At 50.2% G+C, this 24,545-nt stretch overlaps 2 protein-coding genes across 5 annotated transcripts in view; one reads left to right on the forward strand and one right to left on the reverse strand.

The window, feature by feature from the left end:
- CMTR1 (cap methyltransferase 1) overlaps positions 1-4,556 on the forward strand; it is a 57,011-nt gene extending 52,455 nt beyond the window's left edge. The window contains exon 24 of the mRNA XM_074949093.1: positions 1,258-4,556. Coding sequence (XP_074805194.1) covers positions 1,258-1,390 — 133 coding nt within the window. The 3' untranslated portion in view covers positions 1,391-4,556. The remainder of the gene's footprint in view (positions 1-1,257) is intronic.
- A 724-nt stretch (positions 4,557-5,280) lies between these two features.
- On the reverse strand, positions 5,281-24,386 carry CCDC167 (coiled-coil domain containing 167). Of its 4 annotated transcripts, XR_012638887.1 has the most exons (6): positions 24,182-24,386; positions 16,230-16,324; positions 15,046-15,125; positions 9,545-9,597; positions 8,296-8,497; positions 5,281-6,236 (listed from the first exon to the last, which is right to left on the reverse strand). XR_012638887.1 is itself a non-coding variant. In XM_074949098.1 (5 exons), exons 1-4 carry the CDS (start codon positions 24,218-24,220, stop codon positions 9,563-9,565), a joined length of 249 nt encoding a protein of 82 aa, XP_074805199.1. In that variant the 5' UTR covers positions 24,221-24,386; the 3' UTR covers positions 6,166-6,236; positions 9,545-9,562. The 4 variants fall into 4 exon arrangements, 2 of the variants coding, with proteins under 2 accessions (XP_074805197.1, XP_074805199.1); XR_012638886.1 differs by lacking the exon at positions 15,046-15,125; XM_074949098.1 differs by lacking the exon at positions 8,296-8,497 and having other exon boundaries at positions 6,166-6,236.
- Positions 24,387-24,545: the final 159 nt, after the last annotated feature.

Raw genomic sequence — 24,545 nt, forward strand, 5'->3', positions numbered from 1 at the left:
TCTCGTAATCCCAGTGCTGGGAGGGCTCCGCTTCACAAACTGGGGAGGGTGCTAGTCCCTCTCAGCCTCCCCGGCAGAATTCCAGCACCAAACTCAACCACTGCTATGAAAACAAAGCAAGGAAGGGGTTTGTGTGTGACTCTGTAATGGATGCTCTGCCTTGTAGTTAGTGAGCACTAATGTGTCTGTAATTAGCCGCTGACACATGCGTTTGTCGCTATGCTAATATCGTTCTGTTAGAACAGCGTACCTAAATAAGCTGTGAATATTAAGTGTCAGTAATTGTAGGAATCTAAGGCTGCTGTGTCTGCAGCAATTAGCAGCTCTGGTTTCACACTGGGTGACTAATAGCCAGATGGGTCAGGGAGAGTCTATGCTCAGGAAAGAGTCGAGGGCCGGATTTCTGGAGAGTCACTGTATCTCCAGATTTCAGAGTAGCAGCCGTGTTAGTCTGTATCCGCAAAAAGAAAAGGAATACTTGTGGCCCATGTTGGCAAAGTGAGGGTTAGTTTGCTCCCCCATCCCCGCTATATCCATAGTGTGCTGAGTGCTTAGACCCTGCTGTGTCCGTTCTGCCCGCTGACCCTTCCGGAGTCTTTAATGAAATTACCTTGTTTGCTTCACCCTCTCAGGAACTTGAAAAACATAGTTTCCCTAACTTATTGTTCCCGGTCTCAGCGGACATTGATTTGTCCCTCCTGCTGCTTTGACCAGAGCTGCAACTAACAGGGCCGTTTCCATGGAACGCACTTCAGTTTATATGCCGTGTTGGGGTGTCTGGGTTTGTGTCAGCACATGCTTGTTTGAGTAGGCCCTACAAAATGATGGCTATTCTTACTAGCTGTAGCCTACACCTACTCGGTGTGGTGCTGCCCCGTCTCGTGTGGCTGGCCACAAACCGAAGTGGATGAGCCTACAACAGCCTTTGCTGACGGAGCTGGGTGTTTCAGCGCAGGGAGTAGACACTCAAGGTTATATCCAGAGATCCTTGGTTCAGCCTCTGCGGCCGACGACGCAGGCGGGGCACGGCACTGCAGAGCCAAAGTTAGGAGTTGGGGCGGAGAAAAATGTGAAGAACCCTCGGGGTTGATAAAACAAATAACCTGGGCCTCCTTGACGCTACCCCCTCGAATCATGTCGTGTGTGGTCCGAGGCCAGCTGTCTCTAAAGAGTCTCTGCAGCCTATGCTGAGTGCATCCCTTCTCAACGTGCAGTGTTTGCTGTGCTGATCTGTCTGCCTCCTCTTTCTGCCTGCAGCATCTGCTACTTCAGCCGTCTCTTCTGGGAGTGGGGGGAAGGCGTCAAAGTGCATGACTCCCAGAAAAGGCAAGATCCGGAGAAGCTGTCGAAGGAGGAAGTCCTGTCCTTCATCCAGGCGCACTACCCCTGACCCCCCAGCTTGGAATCTTGGGGGACTGACTGGAGCGGGGAGACTGAGACAGGAGAAGGGAGTCTTTCATCCAGGAGCTGCAGCCTTCTGTGGAGGAGAAATGATTCCTGGGGGGTGGGGGGTGGGGTTTGATGCTCAGAAGAAGTGGAACAAAGCTCCAGCCTGTGAGTAGCAGTGTATATAAGTATCTGGCCCAGGCAGCACGGCTGTGGGTGCCTCGGAGGTGGGATGCCTGGAGCCGAAGTCCGATGCTCTTCTGTACTATCCCACTGCACTCCTGGGGATGAGGGGCTGGCAGCTTTCCCCCCTAGTGCTCCAAACTACAGCCAGGCGTCTGCTCTCTGGGTTCCCCTCCTGCATGTGCCGGAGCGATTAGGAGGCTGCGTATGGTTCCCTGGAAGCACCAAGAGGAAAGGAGGATGGTCACAGGACTGCAAGGAGGAATGAGCTGGGGGAGAGTGCGTTTAAATGGCCTTGCAGTGCTGCCAGCAGCCACCTCTGTCTCCTTTGCCTCAAGCCGATGGGCCTTTGCTGAATGCTGGGTGACTCATCGGGAAATGCAGGCTCTTGGCATGCGAGGATGGTCACTTTTTGGTAGTGGCTCCAGCACTTCCACTCCAGAGGCACTTGGCAGGTTGTCGGGAGTTCCTGGATGCTAGGATCTCGGTGGAAGGGAGTCAGTCCTCGTGGCAGGAGGTCCCTAACTCCAAGCCAGCAGCCTAGGTGTGAGCTCATGAATCTGCCCTAGGACAATGCTGAGATGTTTTGCCTTTTTCAGTGCTCAAAACCATCCTCAGTTTCCCTTTAACAATGGCCCTCCCTCTGTGTTCAGGGATGAAAGCAAAAGGGGGAAGGCTGCAGGCCTTTGGGTGTTGGAGTTTTTCACAGGAGATTGTGAAAGTCCTTGTCTTGTCATGTGGGAAGGAGACCTTGACTCTGACCATGCTGGTTAGTCAAATCCAATCCCACAACCAGGCCTGTTGTAGGGGAAACCCATCTTTCCTGGTTAAAACAGGCTTTCAAACACCCCCCCCCCCCCCCATGTCTGGTCCAGAGCTGGAGCCATGTCTGTAGCGAAGACACAAACCTGGGACTCTCTAGCATGGCAAGCAGGACATCGGTGTTTCAGCAGATCGCAGTCAGAAATCATGACTCATTTCTGTGCTGGGCCCTCTACATGTCATGTACACAAAGTCCCCGCAAAGAGCAGGGCTGCCCTCATTGCCTGTTTTAACTTCGTGCTGGGCTTCAGAAACACTTCTGGCCTGGTCTCCCACTGGACTAGAAGTTAATAGGCAGTTGGCTGCTCTGGTCCACGCAGCAAAGTCACTTATTTTTTCTTACACAGGTTGGCAATAAGGGAAAAGCTGACTGGGGGGTTACCTGGACTGTGCCTTAAAGAAAGCTGTGGGTCTCCTGGAAACTAGAGGCAGCCTTTCAGATTCTCATCCCCCCTCCATCCTCCCCATGCCAATGCAGGATATGAATGGGTCTGTATCCTAGGACGTGGAGAGTTCAGCTCTGGCAGAAGTAGAAGTTGGTGGGTGAGATTCATCTTGCAACCAGGGGCAGCGCAAGGACTGGGCATCACTTAAGATCTGTGAGCCTCATAGGGCTCAAGTGATGCACAGGGTGACTTTCACCCTGAGCTCATAGGCCTTGCTTTCCGAGCGCGCAGCCTTCCGCATCTGCAGGATCAGTTGGTGGCCAGGCATCTGTCTGTTAATCCCCCAATTGCTTGGTGTGAATGAGTTTAACCATGGGTGGTTTCTTTGCTGTGCCTTGTAACGTGGATCCGCACGTTCAGGCTTGATGGCTGCAGAATGGGGATCGTCACAGCTTGCCCAGCCTTGGGCTAATGCTGTCCTTGGACCGTCATTGCATGGGGAGACTAAGCTCTCAACTTTGGAGGATGGTGGGAGCCCATGTTGTATTTGGGTATCCCCCTATTGAGCCCAGAAGAGACCTGGCGTATTTAGAATACTGCCTCCTGCAAGCTCAGGGTGTGTGGCCTTTCCAGAAAGGTGGCTGAGGAAGTGTCAGACCTACTTTCCCTGTGCCCTGTAGCAGCCAAGGGGAAGGTTTGCCAATCCATCCAAGAGCAGGATGTGGCTCTGACTCAAATCCCTTAGCAGAATTTAGTCCCAGGTGCTCCAAAGCCTTGGCAGAATGTGGCACCTGGCCTAAGAGCAGCCTTTCTCCTGGAGAGGGCAGCAGCCCCCCCATGCAGCTAATTATTGGCTACTTTATATTTATTGACGGCCCCTCCATGAGGAGCAATGGGGAAGATGGTGCCTCCAGTAGCTTCGCTTCGGAGCCTTCACACTGTCGGCTTTTAAAACCATGTATTTAAGTGTTGGTGCTTCTGCTGATTTCCCCGACCCCCCAAGGCAGCCATGATGCCAGCAAGAAGCCAACAGGCCACCTTGGAGCCTGTTCCTTTTCCTGTGGTCCTTTACTGTGTCTTCTGCAGCCTCAAGGGTGTGTCCCCCACTGAGGGCCTTGGCCCCTCCCTGTTTGTGGGGATGGAGACGTCCCGCAGGGAATACACCATGGATAATCTAGGCCTCCATTCGCCTTTACCTGGTCCTGAAAACCCAGGGTGCAGAAGAAACCCAATTGCTTGCAGGCGGTTTGAGAGATGCTGCCTGCTTTCCCCATTGCCCCAATTTCCTTTGCTTTTAGTCGATTGTATTTTTTACAAGGAGATGTATTTTTTGGATGCACTGAACCACACCTCCCACTCTCTTGTGGGAGGGAAGCACCAGCACCTCACTACTGCTTCCCTGCTGCAGGGAAAAGGTTTTATCCCTCTTCCCTCTCTGGCTCAAGACTCTCCTATCCCCCATTGCTCCTCCGGGCTCGGGAACCCGTGGCTTGCTTTGAAATGCCCTAAAGGATCTGATCGGAGTTGAAAGGCCAGGAACCCAGAGGACAAAGCCCTGTACGTACCCTGCTTTGTGTGCGTCAGAGCTGCTCATCCCTAGTGTGGGGGGAGTGGAAGGGGGTTCAGTCTGATCATGTGGGGCAGGGAATGCCTTAGTATCAAAGGGATGGTAGAAAACTTGGCCTAGGGCTAGGGGCTGACCCAAGTTGTGCTCTCCCACTGGCTCCAGGGGGAGGAGGAGGAATGTCTTGCTGAAGGGAATGTTTACGTCTGTTGATTGCACAATGTATTGTATTAAGCTGTGTATCATTTTGTGTTGATTTCTCTGCTTTCATTGTCTGTGTATTACCAGTACAGCTCTTTAGTTCACAAAGGTGTTGATGCTCTTTGGTCTGTGTTTCCTAAAACCATGGGGAACGCAAAACTTGGGGGGGGCCTGTGCATGGCCCAGGGACTCCTTGTGCCCCATCCATTCTACCCCACAAGTTACCTGTGCACCACCCTCCCATACTCCTCTATTTCAGGGACTTGCTGTAACCCACCCCTTATTACCCCCATGCCAGGTGCTCCGTGTGCCCCCTCCTCTTTCAGAGTGGAGGTGTTTTTAAACCATATTGGGAGGCTGGGCAGAGCTAAAATGAGGCGTGTTGTTATACTGGCATGTGTTAATAGCTGCCATCAACCAATTCTTTGCTCTATAAACAGTTACAGGTGGTTGAAGCTGGTAGTTCTGCTAACCAGATGCCAGGGGCTCAATGTAGCCCCATTTGTTTGTTCTGATTTTCAGCAAAATCATTAGGATTCTGCCCACTGATGACTAGAATATTCCCTGCCATGTTGGAACGGATGGGATGGTGCATTCTGAAGTCATGGTGTTACAGCCAGGCCGACACAGCCTTGAGGGAAGCGCCTCATACTAGCCATCTGGTTGCTGACTGGTGAGATTTCCAGCTGCAGGAAGTGCACAGGCAGGGGAAGGCTACAGGCAGATGCATTTGCTCTTTCATATGTTCAAAGGACTTTATTTAAAAAACAATACAGCTTCGGCCCTGAGTTCAGAGCGCCCCTGCCATTAAGTCAATGAGTTTTGATCCTTGGTGTCCCAGACCTATCCCTCTGAGACGACAGTTCCCTTTGCTGGGCCCTGCCTCAGGGGGCTGTACATAGATACACACCAACACCCAGGGTTAGGAACTGCTATTGTCTTCCTGCCCTCTTCGTTCATTTGGCTGAGCAGCAGGAAAACACCACCCCCAAGACCCCATTTTCAGGTAGTGACTCGACTGGCTCCCGACAGGTTAGCGGGAAGATATTTTGAAAAGTGTCCCTGTAACTGGCACTACTACACATAGGGATTTTTGGCAATCACAGGAGAGAGGCACAATGACTGAATGCCCCTTTGAGCTCTAGAGATTGGTCCCTTCAGCTCAGGGTTGAGGTACAGTGAGAGGGAAGCTTTCCCAGGTTCTGACTGGGCTGAGCAGTGATGATTTCAGGCTCCAAAACCTTGTAGTGAGCAGCAAGGAACAGAGAGAGCCCACTAGGAAAAGGGGAACTTGGGTCATTCATCCCCCTGAAATTAATTTGCATTCTCTGTTCCATGGGCCCCCCAGGACAGTGTGTGGAGGAGACGGCTCCAGCTGAACTTGTCTGCTCTCCAAACCCACTTGTTCTGTGTCTGTAGCTTCCCTTTGCCTTCAAGATCCTCAGCTGCCAGAGATAAGGCTGTCCAGGCTGTGAAGACTGCAGGTGACTAACGGTTTGAAAAGCTGACCAGCCCCTTGGGTGGGAGGCACATCGGTTGAAGGAAGAGGTCTTTGCAGTGGAGCCCTGTGGTCAGTCGTGAGAACCGTGATTACATTGTCCAGCAGGTGTAAACAACAATAATCAACAGTACTATGGCCATTGCAATGGCTGCATTCTTGCGATTTTCCTTACGGAGCACTTTCAGTTCTTTCTCTGGAAAACAAAACCAAACCAGCATATAAGGTGCCGCTTCCCCTCCTGCCTCACAGCTGCCACCCGTTGCTCCAAGGAACAGCAAACCCCCTTTTCCTCACTCATGGAGGGAAACTCCTTGCAAGGATCAGCTTCATCCGACTGCTGCGACCTGCCAGGTGCTTTGCTCTAGTCTAGTTCCTTGTAAACATGCAGAGTTCTGCTACTCAAACTGCCCCTCGTTGTGAGGGACTGGACAGGCACAAGGTCAGAGAGAGGCCTCCTGCCCAGTTCAGTAGTGTCTGAAAGGTATCCGCTAATAGCAGTTTGGCCTCAGTCCAATTCCTACTGCTGGCTAGGTAGCCTCATTGTACAAATCACCCCTTGTTGAAAGCCAAGGCCTGAATGGGCCCTGGAGATAGAATGCCTCCCTCATTTTCTGGAGAAGGGTGTGGGAGGGTGGTTATAAAGACAGCTGCCAGTGCTGGACCTGTTCTGTACATGGATCTCTGCAGGACACTGTCTAGCACCTGTCACCAGCCACTAACTAACTTCACATGGGAAATAAAACCAACACCACCTCTTTGTGTCACTGCCCCAGCTGGGCTCCTGCCTCTTCCCTGTGACCATCTGAATCGGGACCTGGGACACAACTCCGTACACATCTCAAGCTCTGGCAGCCGCACATACAGTCAGCTGCTTTAATAGGTGTCTTTTGCTGTCTCCTACAAAATAGGCATTGTTGCTTGTGCAGAAACAGTTAATGATCTTTACATTGTATCACCTTTGAACAGTTCCTTGGCACTTCACTAGTACAGATCCATCCCTCCCTGCTCGACACTGCTGATTCCAGGCGGATAACCCCTGTGGGCTGGGAAGGGAGTTTGGCAATGCAAGATAGATAGGCAGCACACACGGTAGTTCAGAGCCTAGTGCACTTGTCTGAAGGAGCATTTGAATTCTGATCAACGCTAATTTTGTGCCACGCAGCCTGAGATCTCAACATGCTTTGTGAAGATGGGTGGGGATCACTGCCCTGTCTGACAAAGGGGGCCTGAGGGGCAGGGACAGTAGGTGGCTGCCAAGAGTGCAGAGCACAGAACCCAGGAGTCCTGAATACTGATTCTCTGCTTTACTAGATCCAAGTTCTATCTAGGCCAGTCCTGTCCTCTCCCCTGCAGGATTTTTCTGAAGCAGCTGTAAGCTATCAGCATTTGACAAGCAAGCCCCTACCCGTGATGGGTTCCTAGAGCAGGATTTCAGCTCTTTGCAGGGGTGTTTAGTGTGGCACTGGGTCTGCTGCATACACCCTGCTGAACAGCCACAGGGAATCCAGTCTGTTCAGGGACCATTGTGCTGCTAGCTGACTTCACAAGGGGACGTTAAACTACTAGAAGTGATTACTTGTTAAGGGGCTCATGGGTGATGCTGTTTGTTCTGAGTGCAGCAGCCGGTCTGTCTGAATCTGCTTTACCCACATGACCCCCCCTACAATCTTACTGTAACAATGAGTAATGAGCTCTACCCCATGGCTGAGTCCTAATTCTCAACTCCCACAAGCCCCGCTTGCTCAGCGCACTGCGTCCCCTCCAATTGCCCTCAGCTTGATGACAGTTTGTGGATCCGGAGCGCTCTCAGATGTGTCCTGAAGAAAGGGGAAGGACTAATCTAGAAAAGGGTTTGCCTGTTAGTTCCACACTATCCCAGCTTCTGCCAGCATCCCCCACCCTGCTCAAAGTGGGTGAGGCCAATCCTTGCTGCTGCCTGGGCTGAAGACAAAGCTTGGTCTCTTCCTTCCTTCGACAGGTTGTAAACCTTACCTCGGGCTTTGCTGAGCCCAGCCTAGTTATTCAGACGGAGGTTGCAGAGTGGGGAGAAGAGGAGGCATCAAAACTCAAGGCCCCCTTGTGCTGGGTACAGTACTCAGCACAAGACACATGGCAGCTTTCTATGCAGCTTCCCTGTCTGCATGGTTGACACCCGCCTGTGCGCTGGGGCCTGCACAGATAAGCTGCTGTGTCAATGAGGGAACGCTGCCAGGAGCTCCCTCACTCTGGGAAAGCCCCACACGTTCACTCACTTCAAGGAGTCTGGATCGACATGGCGGACAAACCCGTTGAGGATCAATCTCAGTGATGCAGCAGCGGAGCCTCAGCAATCATCTACTGATGCCTCTGCCCGGGGAGGAACTAGGAGCGGTGGGCGCTGACTAATGCAACCACAGCAACTCTGCTCAGCAATTCCAACATCCCTGCACAGGATGCTACAGGCAGACCCTGGCACTGCAAGGGAATAAGTGTCCCCAGTTACCACTGATGTCAAAGAGCAGGGAGGGCACGCAGCCCCCTTTCAGGATCAGGCCTGCAGGCCTCAGGTAAGACTCCAGTGAATCTAACTAAGCCTTGTGTCAGAACCTGATGAGGGGAAAAGTTTAAGAGTTGAGTGTGGCTACAAAAAAAAACCTCAATTCTGCCAGCAGGGGGCAGCCTAATGCCACACAGTTCCTGTGCAGGACACCCAGAAGAGAGAGGGAGGAAAACACACTTCCTGGCTGGAGATTGGAACAGAAAGTGCAGGGGACTGCACCACATACAAAGCTGGTGATTGGGGGGAAGGGGTCCAGCAGCTGACCCATGGTGCATGCCTAGAGTACTTGAGAGGGACTCTGGCTACGCCACGTTCACATGAGTCCATTGGGGGATGGGTATAGGATGGGGAGGGCAGGATGCTCAGCCTTCCCTGAGCTGGCTCTGGCCTTGAGGAACTCCAGCTGCATCAGTGCAGACTGATGTGCCCTCCAGGGACAGCCCGGGGCCTGAGCCACTAGAGACGGGGCAGACACTCATGTGAGTAGAAGCCTGCCGGATGGTTTTCTACTGTGCATTTGGATGAGGTTTCAGGTGCACTGAATTTTATTTTTTGAACCTTCGTGGTGACTCTCGGGCTGAGACGGGGAGAGGCCAATTTGCTGGCCAAGACTTTCAAGAGACACGAGTGCTCTTAGGTCCCCAACTTGAGATGGCCTTAAAGGGGTCTGGTTTCCAGAGGGCAGGTGTGCAGCACTTCCTGCAAAGCCAGACCCCTTTAACGGGCCTCAGGCTGGTCCCTGCTATGGGATACCTGAGCAGGCACCTGCTCTCAGATTAAAAGCAGCTGAATAGATCTGCCTCAACTTCTCCCTCAAAGTCCCTTTTTGGCTGAGCCCAAGCTCCAAGGCAAATCAGAGAATGGGGCAGGAGTTTAAATGGGAAGCTGACCACAGTCTGCACTGCACTTATCCTGCCTAGCCACTGCTCACTCTGAGTGGCTAGATTTAAAGATGGCCTTACCATAGGTTTCAGCTTTGGTCAGAAGCAGGCTTCTCTCTCTCTCCAGTGACTTTCTGTAATGAGAAGATGCAGCCTTGTTACACACTGGCAGATGCTATTGCTCTGCACTAGCTAATATGCTGTAGGGTGGTGGAAAGCCTCTGCCCCAAAAGAGGAGTTCTGGGCTGTACACAAAATGAGACCCTCCACCTTTCTCCTGGGGGCGGGGCTGGCAGCTTGTCATCCCCCTACTGCATAAGGGGAGGGTCCAAAGGGTTAGAAGTCTTCCTCCCTGGAGACTGCTGTGCATGAATGGTAGCTAAGACTCCCACTTCAGGGCAGCCTGTTTGAACACTAGGACAGTGCTGCAGGGTTGGCTAAAAAGCAACTCCCACCTGGCATAGGGGAAATGCCTTTCCAAGTAACGGGGAGAGCTGCTCCCTCTGGATCAAGAGGCTCTGATGTCCGCTCCAGGGACAGACAGGGCCTCGTACAGTGGGTGATCACATCCCAGCAGCTCTGGCTTCCCCAGGGAAGACATGAGCTCTTCTGATCCAGTGAGGAAAATGCCCACAGGCTGGGCTGTTCAGAATGCTCCGGGAAAGCAAGGAAAAGCAGCACCTGGCCCTGGGAATAGGGCATGTGGAGGCTCAGGCCTGTCAAAACACCACTGGACACAAATAAGCTTCTGCACTTTCACAGATGGTCTCGCACACATGAAGCCTCACAGTGCCCCTCTCCCATCACCCCCAAAAGGAGGGAATCGCCTTGGTGCAGAGTCTGGAAGAGAACTCCCTGACTCTGCTCACCAGATCACAGGCCCCATGTTGTTCCCACATTTCAGAGCCAAAGATTGAAACATTCTTCACTTTGCTTCCAAGGCCCCCATTTTGCACAAACTCCCCAATGGCTCAGGCAAAGGAGCTGTCTGATTGCAGTAAGAACCAGCTGTATCACACAATTCAGGGTGATTGAAAACCCTGTATCTTCATCTGCACAATGACTGATTAATCCACAATTTAAAGGCCTGAAAGCTGCAGCAGCTTGGGGGTGGGGGTGGGGGGTGTAAACAAACACACAACAACAAATTATCTATCTCCCTGCTCCAGGGAGGCTCTGTGGCATTGTGTCAGAGGGCAGTTTGTTCCCCTTTAGGGTAAAGCAGGCACTTGTATTTCAGCTGGATCCAGGCCTTATGGTACAGTTCATTAAGGGAAGAGAGAAGGGCTGTAATAAAGCAGGGTGCATTAATAGCAGGAGAGGAAAAGAAGGACTCTGAAATAAACTGGGGAAAAGGAAATGCAGAGTGCAGCCCATGAGGAAATGAGAAGAGACACTGAACTGATTCCGAAGTAGCTGAGCTGCTGTATCATTGCTTACAAGCCTGCCTAGCTAGAGAAATCAAGGGGAAAGGCTCTCATGCTTAGGAAGGAAATGAGACGGTTTAAAAAGCATGGCCAAACTGAACACATGCAGCTCCGCAGGACTGAATGACACGGAGCCCAGGCAATGAGACACTAAACTTACTATGAATCCAGTCAGGCTTTATTTGGAGGGTGCGGAGAGCAAAATTGGAAAGCAGACCTATCCCAGTGATTTAGGCTCACCAGGTCAATAGCTTCCCTCATGGGACAAACAGTAAAAAAAAAAAATCTGGAGATAGCTAGACATTAGCAGAAGCATGAGCGGCCAAGCTTGGTCACTTCCTTGGCAGAAGACTGACTGGATGTCACAGACCTGGGCACCTCTCCTGACAAATTTGTTCTAAGGACAGGAGCCTTATCACATGGATTGGGAACTGGCTGAAAGGCTGAACTCAGGGTAATGATAAGTGGCAATACATTGAATTTGAGGGCAGGGGAGATAGTCAGTGGGTCACTGTAAGGTTGGGGCTTCTGGTCACATCATTAACAGAAAGAGACTGACATAACTTGAGGGAGGGCATAGAAGGTGCTGGGTGATGTGACATACAAGGAAGAGTTTAACTCAGGACAAAAAGAATTTTGAGAGATAAGGACTGAAAAAGTGGGGAGAGAGGAGACAGAAAACTCTGAGAAAGGAGAGAAATTGAGCATGATAACCTATGGGGGAAAACTAGGAGTTATGGGGAGAAACCAAGCCCAGGAACATTTAGGCTGAATAGAAGAACTTAATGGCAAGTCTGAAAGAGTTTCTCAAGGGAAGTGGTAAAAGCACATTGCTTGGGACACCTAGAACTGGGCTGAGCTCTGGAGAATAGATTAGATGGAACAATGGGCTGACAGGATCTAGTTGGTGGGCTGCTCTCTTCCTGTGCCTAGACTTGATGGCTCAGTTTCCCTGTTAGGAGGGGAGCAATAGGCTGCTAACAAATGGAAGAAACAGGTCTCAGCAGGGACATGGCTGAGGCTGGGTGATCACATTCAGGGAAAGGCTCTGCCGATAGCACTACTAGGGTTAGCGGGACCAAATTACAGCAAGGTTCCATTTGGGAGTGGAAATGGAAACTAACCATCTCACTGCACTGTTGAGAGACATAGTTAGGTCCACCCTAGATCCCTGTTGCAACCAGGTCCCCATGCAAACATGCATGGTGCATGGAGTCAAAATTCAGTCCCCTTGGGATTATTCTGACTGGATTCCACCTAGGATTTGGCTTAGGGTGCTTTGAGTATTCAGCACACACTAGTTACTGCACCTCTGAGCTCAGGTGGGCTAGGCAAGATCAATTGCACGCTGCTACCCAGAACATCTGTCCAGCTCACACAGCTGTTTCCTATCAGTGCTGGGGTCCAAACTCTGGAAACTGAGGGTATGTCTACACTACGAAATTAGGTTGAATTTACAGAAGTTGATTTTTAGGAAGCAATTTTATACAGTCGATCGTGTGTGTCCCCACTAAGTGCATTAAGTCGGCGGAGTGCCTCCACAGTGCTGTGGCTAGCGTCGACTTTCGGAGCGTTGCACTGTGAGTAGCTATCCCGCAGTTTCCGCTGCCCATTGGAATTCTGGGTTGAGCTCCCAATGCCTGATGGGGCAAAAACATTGTCGCAGGTGGTTTTGGGTACATGTCGTCAGTTGCCCCTCCCTCCATGAAAGCAACAGCAGACAATAGTTTCACGTCTTTTTTCCGTGGAGACGCCATACTGCTGTCAGCAGACGGTGCAGAAGGACTGCTAACCACCGTCATCCACCGCTTCCACGCTCTCCTGGTGCCATGAATCCACCTCGCAGGTCCTCTCGTCATTCTGTATAAATATCTATTCTCGTGGCATCCGTCGTCATCCACCGCTTCTGCTGCAACTCTGCTCTCCTGCAGACGACATACCACGGCAAGCATGGAGCCCGCTCAGATCACCGCTGCTGCTATCAGCATTGTGAACACCTCGCGCATTATCCTGCAGTATGTGCACAACCTGCAAAAGCAGGCGAGGAGGCGACGACAGCGTGATCATGACAGTGATGAGGACATGGACACAGACTTCTCTCAAAGCACGGGCCCTGGCAATTTGGACATCATGGTGGTAATGGGGCAGGTTCATGCCGTGGAAAGCCGATTCTGGGCCCGGGAAACAAGCACAGACTGGTGGGACAGCATAGTGTTGCAGGTCTGGGATGATTCCCAGTGGCTGCAAAACTTTCGCATGCGTAAGGGCACTTTCATGGAACTGTGACTTGCTTTCCCCTGTCCTGAAGCGCAAGAATACCAAGATGAGAGCAGCTCTCACAGTTCACAAGTGAGTGGTGATAGCCCTCTGGAAGCTTGCAACGCCAGACAGCTACCGGTCAGTCGGGAATCAATTTGGAGTGGGTAAATCTACTGTGGGGGCTGCTGTGATCCAAGTAGCCAACGCAATCACTGAGCTGCTACTATCAAGGGTAGTGACTCTGGGAAATGTGCAGGTCATAGTGGATGGCTTTGCTGCAATGGGATTCCCTAACTCTGGTGGGGCGATAGACGGAACCCATAACCCTATCTTGGCACTGGACCACCAAGGCAGCAAGTACGTAAACCGCAAGGGGTACTTCTCAATGGTGCTGCAAGCACTGGTGGATCACAAGGGACGTTTCACCAACATCAACGTGGGATGGCCGGGAAAGGTACATGCCACTCACATCTTCAGGAACTCTGGTCTGTTTGAACAACTGCAGGAAGGGACTTTCTTCCCAGACCAGAAAATAACCGTTGGGGATGTTGAAATGCCTGTAGTTATCCTTGGGGACCCCGCCTACCCCTTGCTCCCATGGCTCATGAAGCCATACACAGGCACCCTGGACAATAGTAAGGAACAGTTCAACTACCAGGCTGAGCAAGTGCAGAATGGTGGTAGAATGTGCCTTTGGATGTTTAAAAGCTTGCTGGTGCAGTTTACTGACTAGGTTAGACCTCAGCAAAACCAACATTCCCATTGTTATTGCTGCTTGCTGTGCGCTCCACAATATCTGTGAGAGTAAGGGGGAGATGTATATGGCAGAGTGGGAGGTTGAGGCAAATTGCCTGGCAGCCCATTATGCGCAGCCAGACACCAGGGCGGTTAGAAGAGCACAGCTGGGCGCTTTGCACATCAGAGAAGATTTGAAAACCAGTTTCATGACTGGCCAGGCTACGGTGTGACAGTTCTGTTTGTTTCTCCTTGATGAAAACCCGGCCCCCTTGGTTGACTCTACTTCCCTGTAAGCCAACTGACCTCCCCCCTTCAATCACTGCTTTCAGAGGCAATAAAATCATTATTGTTTCAAAATCATGCATTCTTTATTAATTCATCACACAAATAGGAGGAAAACTCGCAAGGTAGGCTGGGAGGGGTGGGGGAGGAGGGAAGGACAAGGCCACACTGCACTTTAAAACTTATTGAATGCCAGCCTTCTGTTGCTCGGGCATTCCTCTGGGGTGGAGTGGCTGGGTGCCCGTAGCCTCTCCCCCGCATTCTTGGGCCTCTGGGCGAGGAGGATATGGAACTTGAGGAGGACGGCAGGAGGTTATACGGGGCTACAGCGGCGGTCTGTGCTCCTGCTGCCTTTCCTGCAGCTTCACCAGACGCCTGAGCATGTCAGTTTGCTCCTCCATTAGGCTCAGCATTGCATCCTGCCTCCTCCTCCCTCCTCTCAGCGCATTCATTTAACGCTTTTCTCTGCCATTGTTTGCCTCCACGCATTCTGCTGAGCTCTTTCAGTGCAGGAGGACTGCATGAGCTCTGAGAACATGTCATCGCGAGTACGTTTTTATCTGCGCTAGCTTCTGGGACGGAGATGATAGGGGGAGCCCACCATGTGGCTAGTATCAGTGAAGATCCCTCTCAGCCAAACGCAAACAGCTCAGCATGAACAGGCCTTCCCCCACCGCGTGGCAAAGGCTTTTAGAGTACCTCCAGGAGAGCTTCATGGAGATGTCCCTGGAGGATTTCCGCCCCATCCCCAGATACTTTAACAGACTTTTCCAGTAGCTATACTGGCCGCAAATGCATCCCAGGTCTTCAGGGCAAATTAATCATTAAACACATTTGCTTTTAAACCCCGTATTATATTTACAAAGGTACACTCACCAGAGGTGCTTTCTCCAGCTTCATGCTCCGGGAGCCCGCCTTGGGAGGGTATTGGCTCCAGGGTGATAAACAGTTCCTGGCTGCCGGGGAGAAGGGATTCTCCGCTTGCCTGCTGTGCGCTATCCTCAACCTCCTCACCCACAAAATCCTCATCCCTGTTGCGTGAGACTCCCCCCTTGCAGGTGTTCATGGACAGTGGTGGGATAGTGGTAGGGATCCCCCCCCCCTAGAATTGCATGCAGCTCATCATAGAAGCAGCATGTATGGGGCCCTGACCCGGAGCAACCGTTTGCATCCTTTGTTTTTTGGTAGGCTTGCTTCAGCTCCTTAACTTTCACGCGGCACTGCTGTGTGTCCCTGTTATAGCCTCTGTCCATTACGCCCTTGGAGATTTTGGCAAATATACTGGCATTTTGTCTTTTGGAATGGAGTTCTGCCTGCATGGATTCTTCTCCCCATACAGCGATCAGATCCAGTACCTCCCGTTCGGTCCATGCTGGGGCTCTTCTGCGATTCTGGGACTGCATGATCACCTGTGCTGATCAGCTCGCCACGCTGGCCAAACAGGAAATGAAATTCAAAAGTTCCCAGGGCTTTTCCTGTCTACCTGGCCAGTGCATCCGAGTTGAGAGTGCTGTCCAGAGTGGTCACAATGGAGCACTCTGGGATAGCTCCCGGAGGCCAGTACCGTCGAATTGCGTCCACACTACGCCAAATTCAACCCAGCTAGGTTGATTTTAGCGCTAAACCCCTTGCCGGGGAGGAGTACAGAAATCGATTTTAAGAGCCCTTTAAGTTGACAAAACAGGCTTGGTCATGTGGACGGGTGCAGGATTAAATGGACCTAATGCTGCTAAATTCGACCTAAACTCGTAGTGTAGACCAGGGCAAATTGGACTGGGCATTGCTTGCGCTGCATGCACAGAGGGTTTGCAAACAGGGAAGCTGAAGCCAAGCTCAGCACTCTCACCATGTCAGCCCCCACCTCCCTGGAAGAGAAAGAAAACCAGTTCTCTCCATTCCTAAACAAGCTCCAAAAAGGGGGCCCAGCCTGGCAAATTCCTGTTCTTTTGGCAAAGAGGTTTTACTGGGTACTACTAACAAAGCTAACGGTCAGTGGTTTGCATGAGCACACAGCCTGCAGCATCACTATCTGGGTTTGAATAGAGGGGAATCACCAGTACCTTCCTTCGGGACTGAGCTCCTCTCTGCGCAGCTTAAGGTCCACCACCTCCATGCTTTGTCTGCAGAGGGACAGCTTCTCCTCCAGGCCATCAATCTGAAACACACAGCAGCAGCCACAATCATCACCGGCATCCAATTTCCCTCCAAAGCCCAGCAGCTCCAGCCTTCCCAGCTCAGGAGAAGGGGTGGCAGCCCCACTGCAGTATCTTGCCACCTCACTCCTAAAAATCAGCTGAGCTATAGGTTTCATGAGGCTCTCCGATCCCCTGGCCTGAGCAGAATGGGTGGGTAAGTTGGTTGGGACACAGCCATCACAGCACATAGATATTTATCTTTGTAAGAATTCAGTACTTCTCCATCCCACACAGCTGGGGTGCTAAGTCCTTGGGCTATCAACTCCAGTTGTAACTGGGGTAGTGCTGAAGAGCCCGTAGAGGCCAGTGCCTCTTGTTAAGATCTGATCCTCCTCCATTCATTCTACCCCTCTCCTTTATTTGCGTTGGCTTTGCCCCTTTACCCACGGGCAGAGAAGTGACCTAATGGATGTTTACACAGTGAGGAAGGGGATCAAGTGGGAGAGATTGTTCATCCTGGCAAGAACTTCAGGAACTAGGCCCTGAATTAGTGCTGCAAAGGGGAACAAGCAGTCAGGGACGCTAATGGGAAACAAGATCATTTCGTCTGCAGAAGAGAAGAATGAGGGGGGATTTGATAGCTGCTTTCAACTACCTGAAAGGGAGTTCCAAAGAGGATGGATCTAGACTGTTCTCAGTGGTAGCAGATGACAGAACAAGGAGTAATGGTCTCAAGTTGCAGTGGGGGAGGTTTAGGTTGGATATTAGGAAAAACTTTTTCACTAGGAGGGTGGTGAAGCACTGGAATGGGTTACCTAGGGAGGTGGTGGAATCTCCTTCCTTAGAGGTTTTTAAGGTCAGGCTTGACAAAGCCCTGGCTGGGATGATTTAGTTGGTGTTGGTCCTGCTTTGAGCAGGGGGTTGGACTAGACCTCCGGAGGTCCCTTCCAATCCTGATATTCTAAGATTCTAAGACAGCATTAGGCACTTCAGGCTGGCTGTGTGATGGGGGGTGGGAGGGAGCAGCGGATGTCACATTCCTCGTTAAAATCTGTTAGCCCCACGGCCTCCAGCACAGACTAGTTGTAGAAATCCTGAACCACAGATGAACAAACAGGCTCAGCACAGAGGTCTCCAATATTTGGTAGAGTAGAGCAAGGCCAAAACCATCCCCGTTGCCTCTGCCCTGCTGAGAGATCGCCATCCTGCACCAAGCATCTGGGTTCAGTCACGGTGCAGCAAGAAGTTACTGCAGCTACTTAAGCTAGTCATCTAATTAGTAGGTTAATTTATTTTCCAAGAAGCTGCCTTTATTCTGGGGTGAGGAGGAAAGGAAAGAGGGAGAAAAAAAATCAAATGGCTGAAGCACAAACAGAGGTGACCAACATGCTTGAGTTCGGGAACAACTCCCCCAGGAATCAATTATACCACAGCTGAACAATTCTGGAGGGAATCCTGGCTATTCCAAACCCAGCAATGAGGGCTTTAAGCTTTCCAGAGGGAAACTTCTGCCTTACACGCTTGCAGTCCAGTGGGAGAAATATCAGGGATAATTAGACAAGGTGACACGCAAATCCCACGAAGAACATGACCTTTGACATTAACTAGCTTTGAAATCATTGCTAGCCCCATTGCAATCATCTTCCACCACACCCTGTGCCGTGCATGAGCAGCAGGCTGCAGAAGCAGGCCTGAGGAGGGACAAGCAGCCAGAAGAATTGGCTCTCACCTGGTGAGATACTTTAGAACCTGCAAGCTGGGGAACAGCAGTTTTCTGTGTAAATTAACCTGGTGGAATTAAACCCAGCTGCCTTGGCTTTCGAAGACCACATCACCTTCCAAGGTAGTGAGAAAGGATGTTACCACCAATCATTACACAGGAAAATCAATGACACTGATCTCTGATTAACCACTTACAACTCAATCCTGGACTAATTAACAATTCTCTCTCACTCTGCTCAGGGCAAGCACAGAAAGGCTCATGCAGAGGGGTGCAGTTGACCAGACGCAGCATAGGGCAATGAGGGCAGTAACTGAGTGGGCTCATTAGAGGGCAGCAGCAGGGAAGTCTGGTGAAGTCAAGGCAGCACTTGCCCCTTCTACCATGAACTAGCAGTAGAATTTTTCCACTAGCCACAAATTATGATTCGGTGGAGCTGGTGGCCAAAGGTGGCTTCTCTTCTTGCACCGTAGGGTCTGCCTGGGACAGGAACACAAGGGCTGGTGTGGGATTTTGTAACCACTGTTCCCACCCCCAACCATTCCAGCGGGGTGGTGCCATAAGACATCCCTTTGGCCCCCACACACACAATAATTTGGCACCTATAACAGCAAGATTCAAGCCCCCCAGTTTCTTACCAGACTGCAGTTTCCAAGTCAGTAGTAGTTAGTATTTGTATTTCCATAGCATTTAGGAGCGATGGACCAGGACCTCATTGTACAAACACAGACCCAAAAATGGTCTCTGCCCCAAGGGGCTTACAATCTGTGTACCAAACTAGAGACAACAGACTGATACAGAGAGATGGGACCTTGCTGTCATTGACGAAACACTGTGTGGATCCTCCTGGCAGCAAGAACACCAGCTTTCCCTCAGCCTATAGGGCCCACAGCTTGCACTGATCCAGGGAACATGGTCTGGATTTTCTGGGTTGGGGGGAAGTGAGTGGTCATGTTTAACAAGCAACTATATTATTAGCATTTCATCAAAGAAACCCCTCCAACAGCTTGTGTCGAGTGGGATGATAAAAGGTGCATTTTTAAAATGTGTTACCTAAAGTGTTTTAACTAACTTGTGTTAACGCATAGTGTAGACAGAACACATAACACATGCCAGCTAACACGTTCACCTTTTACCTTAGTCTAGTTAGACAAACCCCACGACAGAGTAGTCAACTGCTAGCACCAATGCTTAATCAGTCATGGCCAGCGTTTCCTCCCAATGTCTCTTCTCCTTCCTGTGCCCTCCGTTCCCCTCTCAAAGCCACCAACTACTGGCTCTTCCTTAAGGATGTCTCTCATTTTGTTTGCCATCTCTCAGTGCACGCTTCACTCACCACTTTCACCATTCAATATGATGTAAGCAGAGTTTATTTTGTGCCACTCCGTCACATTTTGACTTTCTACCAACTAAAATCCTCCAGACTCTTAATTATGTTTAAAAAGTTCCAGCTATTTTTTATCATTTCATCAAAACCAAAGTTGGGCTCCTGCAGAAGCAACAAATTACGTTCCCCAGAGCTGTGCTTACACCTTTGTTGAGGCTGGGGCACAAACACGTGAAAATAATCTCCACTAGGAACACAGAGAATGGGGAATATTCGTGATGGAACAAAATCCCTTCCTCTGGACATTTTGTTTCTTTTCCCTGGTTCTTCTGCCTTGTTAGTGGGTATAAGAAGAGACTGGAATCAAGATTCCTAGGTTCTGTTCCTGTCCCTAACACTGATTCCCTGTGTTACCTTGGAGGCAGGTGACAACACCTGTAAATTGGGGGACTACTACCTACCTCCCTGAGGGTGAGGGAATTGGAAGGTTTAATTGTTTGTAAAGTGCTTAGAGATTGTCAGAGGAATGGCAGTAGAAATGGGCAGAAGGCTGTGTGTATGTGCTATCCTAGTATGGCAGCTCCATTGCCTCATTTGGGGATTTTGACTCAGGAGCTGGCACTGCGCATGTGTATTTCTCACTGGCTGCATAGTCCACACGGCCTTTTGCTGCCAGCAAAAGAAAAAAAAATATATAATAAGTGACGGGGAAGAAATGAAAGCAACCCAGTTGAGAATTACCCCTTGTTCTGAAGGCTGCCAGAGAAGCTCCCAAGGGCCCAGTAGACTGTAAAACGTTAGAACTTGAGAAACAGTAAAGCTTCCAAAAAATCCCCAGGGGCAACTCTCCACAGAGCTTTCCTGGAAACAGCTGTGTGTTTGAACTTGCTGTAGATGGAAAGCATTTGCTCCTACTAACGAATGCATGGAGAGGTTAGCTAGGGTACAACCATAGACTTATCAGAGGCCCGTATGAAATGAAGCTGCACAGGAGCTACTCTTGGTCCAGGTTTCTAGTGGGACGCAGGATCATCAATATAATTCACACCAATTGGTCTCCTTACTGGTAGCCTCTGCCAAGAAGTGAATGGGTCACAGTGACCACACTCCTTTCCCTGGTCCCCATGGCCCGTAGAGGGGGTCCCCTCCAGGACTGGGCTGATAAGCTTCCCACATATTGTGTACATTATAGCTGTCTGAGCTCTACTTGTTCCATAGCCAGAAAGAGGACTTCATTTAAGTCAACATCAGCTTCAACTAGTAGCAGTCTCACTTTAAAGTAATAACTGAAGCAGGTGTTTAATAACCAGCACTGAGAGAGCAATCAGAGCATGCACAGCTGCCCTTCACCTGCACAGCCACTGCCCTCCTGCTATCTGATCAACTGCTATGAAAGGAGCTCTGGGGTGAGGGACCAGCAGTTTTGCACATAACAAGCAAGCTGCAGAACATTCTGAAGCCAGCCGAATCCCTTGCCGTGAGAGGTACCACCAGGCACAGTAATTTGCACTGAATTCTGGCTTCATACATGTGCCATCTGGAGACCTCTGAAAATACAGAGATTTGGGGCAGATTCAATCCAAATTGGCTTTATGTTTGTTACAAATCTCATTTGCCCTAGCAGTCTTGGGAAGGGAGTCCAAAACCTCTCGTACATGGCAGGAAAGGAAAGAAGCAGCTTTGCTTACAGAGTTGGGTTGGATCCTTTTTTAATACATTTTGTATTGAATTAATAAAAGCATTCTTCCTAGCAGAAAAGCTAAAAGCACTTTTCAAGAAATGACATCTGCCCTCCGTCTTTATGAATCCCTTAATTAAGATGCTGGCAAACAGCCATATCACACATACGCCAACATCCAACAGCGTTAGGTAATGAGGTTTTTGTCTCATGACCCTCATAAAACAGATCAAAGCCAAACAAAAGCATTGGGGGGAAAATCACCTCCCAGAAGCAGTCTTGTCCCTTGTCATCTGCTAACAGGTTCAAGGCATTTCTCTCCATTTGTTAGTCAATGGTTCCTGAATCCATTGTTGTAGGCTCAATTATTAATATCAGCCCACCAGAGATAGAATTTGTTTAGGTTCACATGCTAACCTCTTGGTTAATGGACCTATTTCAATTTTCACTATGGTCTTACAATAATTTTACATTTCAGCAAATCATTTCACCAACAATAGATAGTACATCCAGCAGGGCTGAAAACATTTACCAGACACCTACTAGCCAGAGGCCAATACAACAGAATGAAGACGGAGGATCCACCAGCTCAGTCCCTCCCTATCAACTCCAAACATTGGGAAGGGAGCATGCTAGGATTCCTACCAGGGTGCTTTCCCCAGGCCACTCCTAGGGACTTATTTTTCAGATCACTTTTGGCTAGGAGCTACCTCTCTCTTGGACCTCCACCTTACAGGCTCCTGTTTGTTATTTGGGTGCCCAACTCTATGTCTCCCAGCCCAATGGCTACTGAGATGGGAGTGAGGGCATCAACCCCACCTATTCGCCATCATTGCGGGGGTCCTTCCTTCCCTATGTAATTAGCTCCTGTATCTACCACAGCCGTTCATAACTTTCTGAAGCAGAATCAGAGTTAAACCACCACCTACCAGATTCTGAACAGTGCCCATTAAACCAGCCAGAGTCTTGCTAATTTCTCCTGCTGTTAAGGCTCAGGGAAGTTCTGAGTAGCAGCATTGTCACTGGGGCTGCCTGTTGGAAGATCCTGAGCTTGTCTAAGTACAGAAGTTGAAACAGTTTAACTAAAGGCATGATGTCAAATGGATTCAACTTTGTGTGAGGACCTGGTTACATCCCTTTAAACCAGGCTAAAATTGATGTGGTTTGCATCTGTAATTTATAGATGCAAGCTCTAATATTTGCATTGGCTTAAACCTGGCACGAGCATCCACACACAAAGTTGCATCTGCTTGACATTACACTTTTAGTTGAGGCAGTGTGCCTTTGTGTTTAGAGCAGGGCTCAGGAAAAGAGCCTTGCATCAGCTCAAATCCATTCCTATTTGGAAGGTTTCCTTCACAAGCATCAAGGCTTAGAAGGTAGTGGTGTTAAATGAAAGTTTAAATGCTGAAGATGAAGATGCATCTGAAAGGTGTCCACATATTTCAAACCAAAGACTCCGATCCCACTCCATCTGGCTTAAAGACACCAAATTCATCCCTTTTTTAAAATTGCCTTTCACAGAATCATTTGTAGTTAGAAGGGACACTCACTTAGTCCCTTCCCCACCATTGTGGCAGGATTGAGTCAATATCCTTAAACCACCCTCTGTTAGACAGGTTTCAGGTCTCAGCCTCTGACAGCCCCAGCGAAGGTGGTTCTACACCATCCTAAAGCAGCTTGTTTCATCACCCAAACTCTTTGGAGTTAAAAGAATCCTCATACCCTCCAATATTTAACCAGAATTCCCTGCTGCAACTAAAGCTCCATCACTTCTCAATCTGTGATCAGATGGTATAATCAGGCCATGTCCTCTTTATAATGTGCCTTCATGGAGGTGGAAGCTACCACCATGTCTATTCTTGGCTCTCATATCTCCAAACCAAACATCCTCAGTACTCTGAACCCTTTCTGCTAGGGCTTATTGTTCAAACCTTTTTTCATTCAGGACTGCTCTCCTCTGAATTCTATCAGTGAAACATGGTGCCCAGAAATAACAGTTGTCTCAAATAAAGGCCTAAATAGGGCTAAACAGGGCAGAAAACCACCACATGCAACACTCCTATAAAAAAAAAAAATAGAGCTCATAAGACATTTGCTTTTTTGGTCACAGTGGCACACAAAAAGTGCAATACAAGCCTTTTCAATGATGTTTTTACCCTACCTGTATTTCTGTTTTGTATGTGTTCACTGGATTATGTCTCCATTTCCCATTTCTCTCTACTGAATCTCATTTGATTGGTTCTGGCCTATTTCTTTAATTCATTAGGAACAGGTTTCAGAGTAGCAGCCGTGTTAGTCTGTATATGCAAAAAGAAAAGGAGTACTAGTGGCACCTTAGAGACTAACAAATTTATTTGAGCGTAAGCTTTCGTGAGCTACAGCACACTTTCTTGAAGTGAGCTGTAGCTCACAAAGCTTATGCTCAAATAAATTTGTTAGTCTCTAAGGTGCCACTAATACTCCTATTCATTAGGAAGAGATTGATTTTTAATCTCACTCCCCAAAAGTGTTTGCAAACCACTGCCTCCTCCAAGGGAGAGCCCTACCCAAGGCAGAAGGGAGTAAGTTGGAGAGCAGGAACACGACATCAGCAGGACAGAAAAACTCCAAACAGCAGCACCAGCCAGGGCCACAGTTTGCAGGGGAAGAGCAGAAATGGTCCCAGAGGTATGGGATACTCTTGAAGCTACAATCCGCAGGAGAGGCCCCATGGATTTGGGGAGCAGGCTAGCCCATCAATGAAGATCTTTCCCTTACACATACCAATCCACTCCCTGTATCCCCACTTCATCCCCCACTTGCCCCTGCTCCCAGCCCACACCTCGCCCCTTCCCCCACCTCACCTCCCCACTCGCCCCTGCACCCTAGACTAGGCCCCACCTCACCCCTTCCCCACACCTCGCCTCTTCCCCGCCCCTTCCTCCACTCATCCCCATCCCCTCCCCTCTTCCCCCCGGGCCTCACCTCACCCCCGCCCACACCTCGCCCCTGCCCCCTAGGCTAGCTCCCACCTCGCCTCACCCCCTATCCCTCACATCACTCCCGCCCCGTGCCCCCATGTCCCCTTCTCGCCCCCCAACGCACACCTCCTGGCCTATCCCCCAGTGACCCCGCTCCCAGCTGTCCCGGGGGAGGGGAGGGGCTGTCACCTCTTGAGCGACGCTCAGCCCCTCTCGCTTCTTAACCATCTTCCTCCGCTTTGCCACAACTGCGCACGCGCACGCGCACGGTCCCTTTACTGGTACGGGCCACGTACGAACCCGCTATCGGGGACGACACCTGAACTGCCATCTTTGTGAGGGGCATGCCGTAACGCAACTGCCACCGTTGTGAGGGGCAGTCGCCGCCATCTTTGTGAGGGGTATGCCTGAACGCAACTGCCATCTTTGTGAGGGGCACGCCTGGCTACAGCCGCCATCTTTTTGAGGGCTACCCGCCGCCATCTTTGTGAAGGGTTCCTATCTAAAGCAGCCACCATCGGAAGGGAGGGGCAGCCTTCCAGACGCTATGTTT

This window comes from Natator depressus, chromosome 3 (assembly GCF_965152275.1).
Source record: "Natator depressus isolate rNatDep1 chromosome 3, rNatDep2.hap1, whole genome shotgun sequence".
NCBI lineage: Eukaryota > Metazoa > Chordata > Testudines > Cheloniidae > Natator > Natator depressus.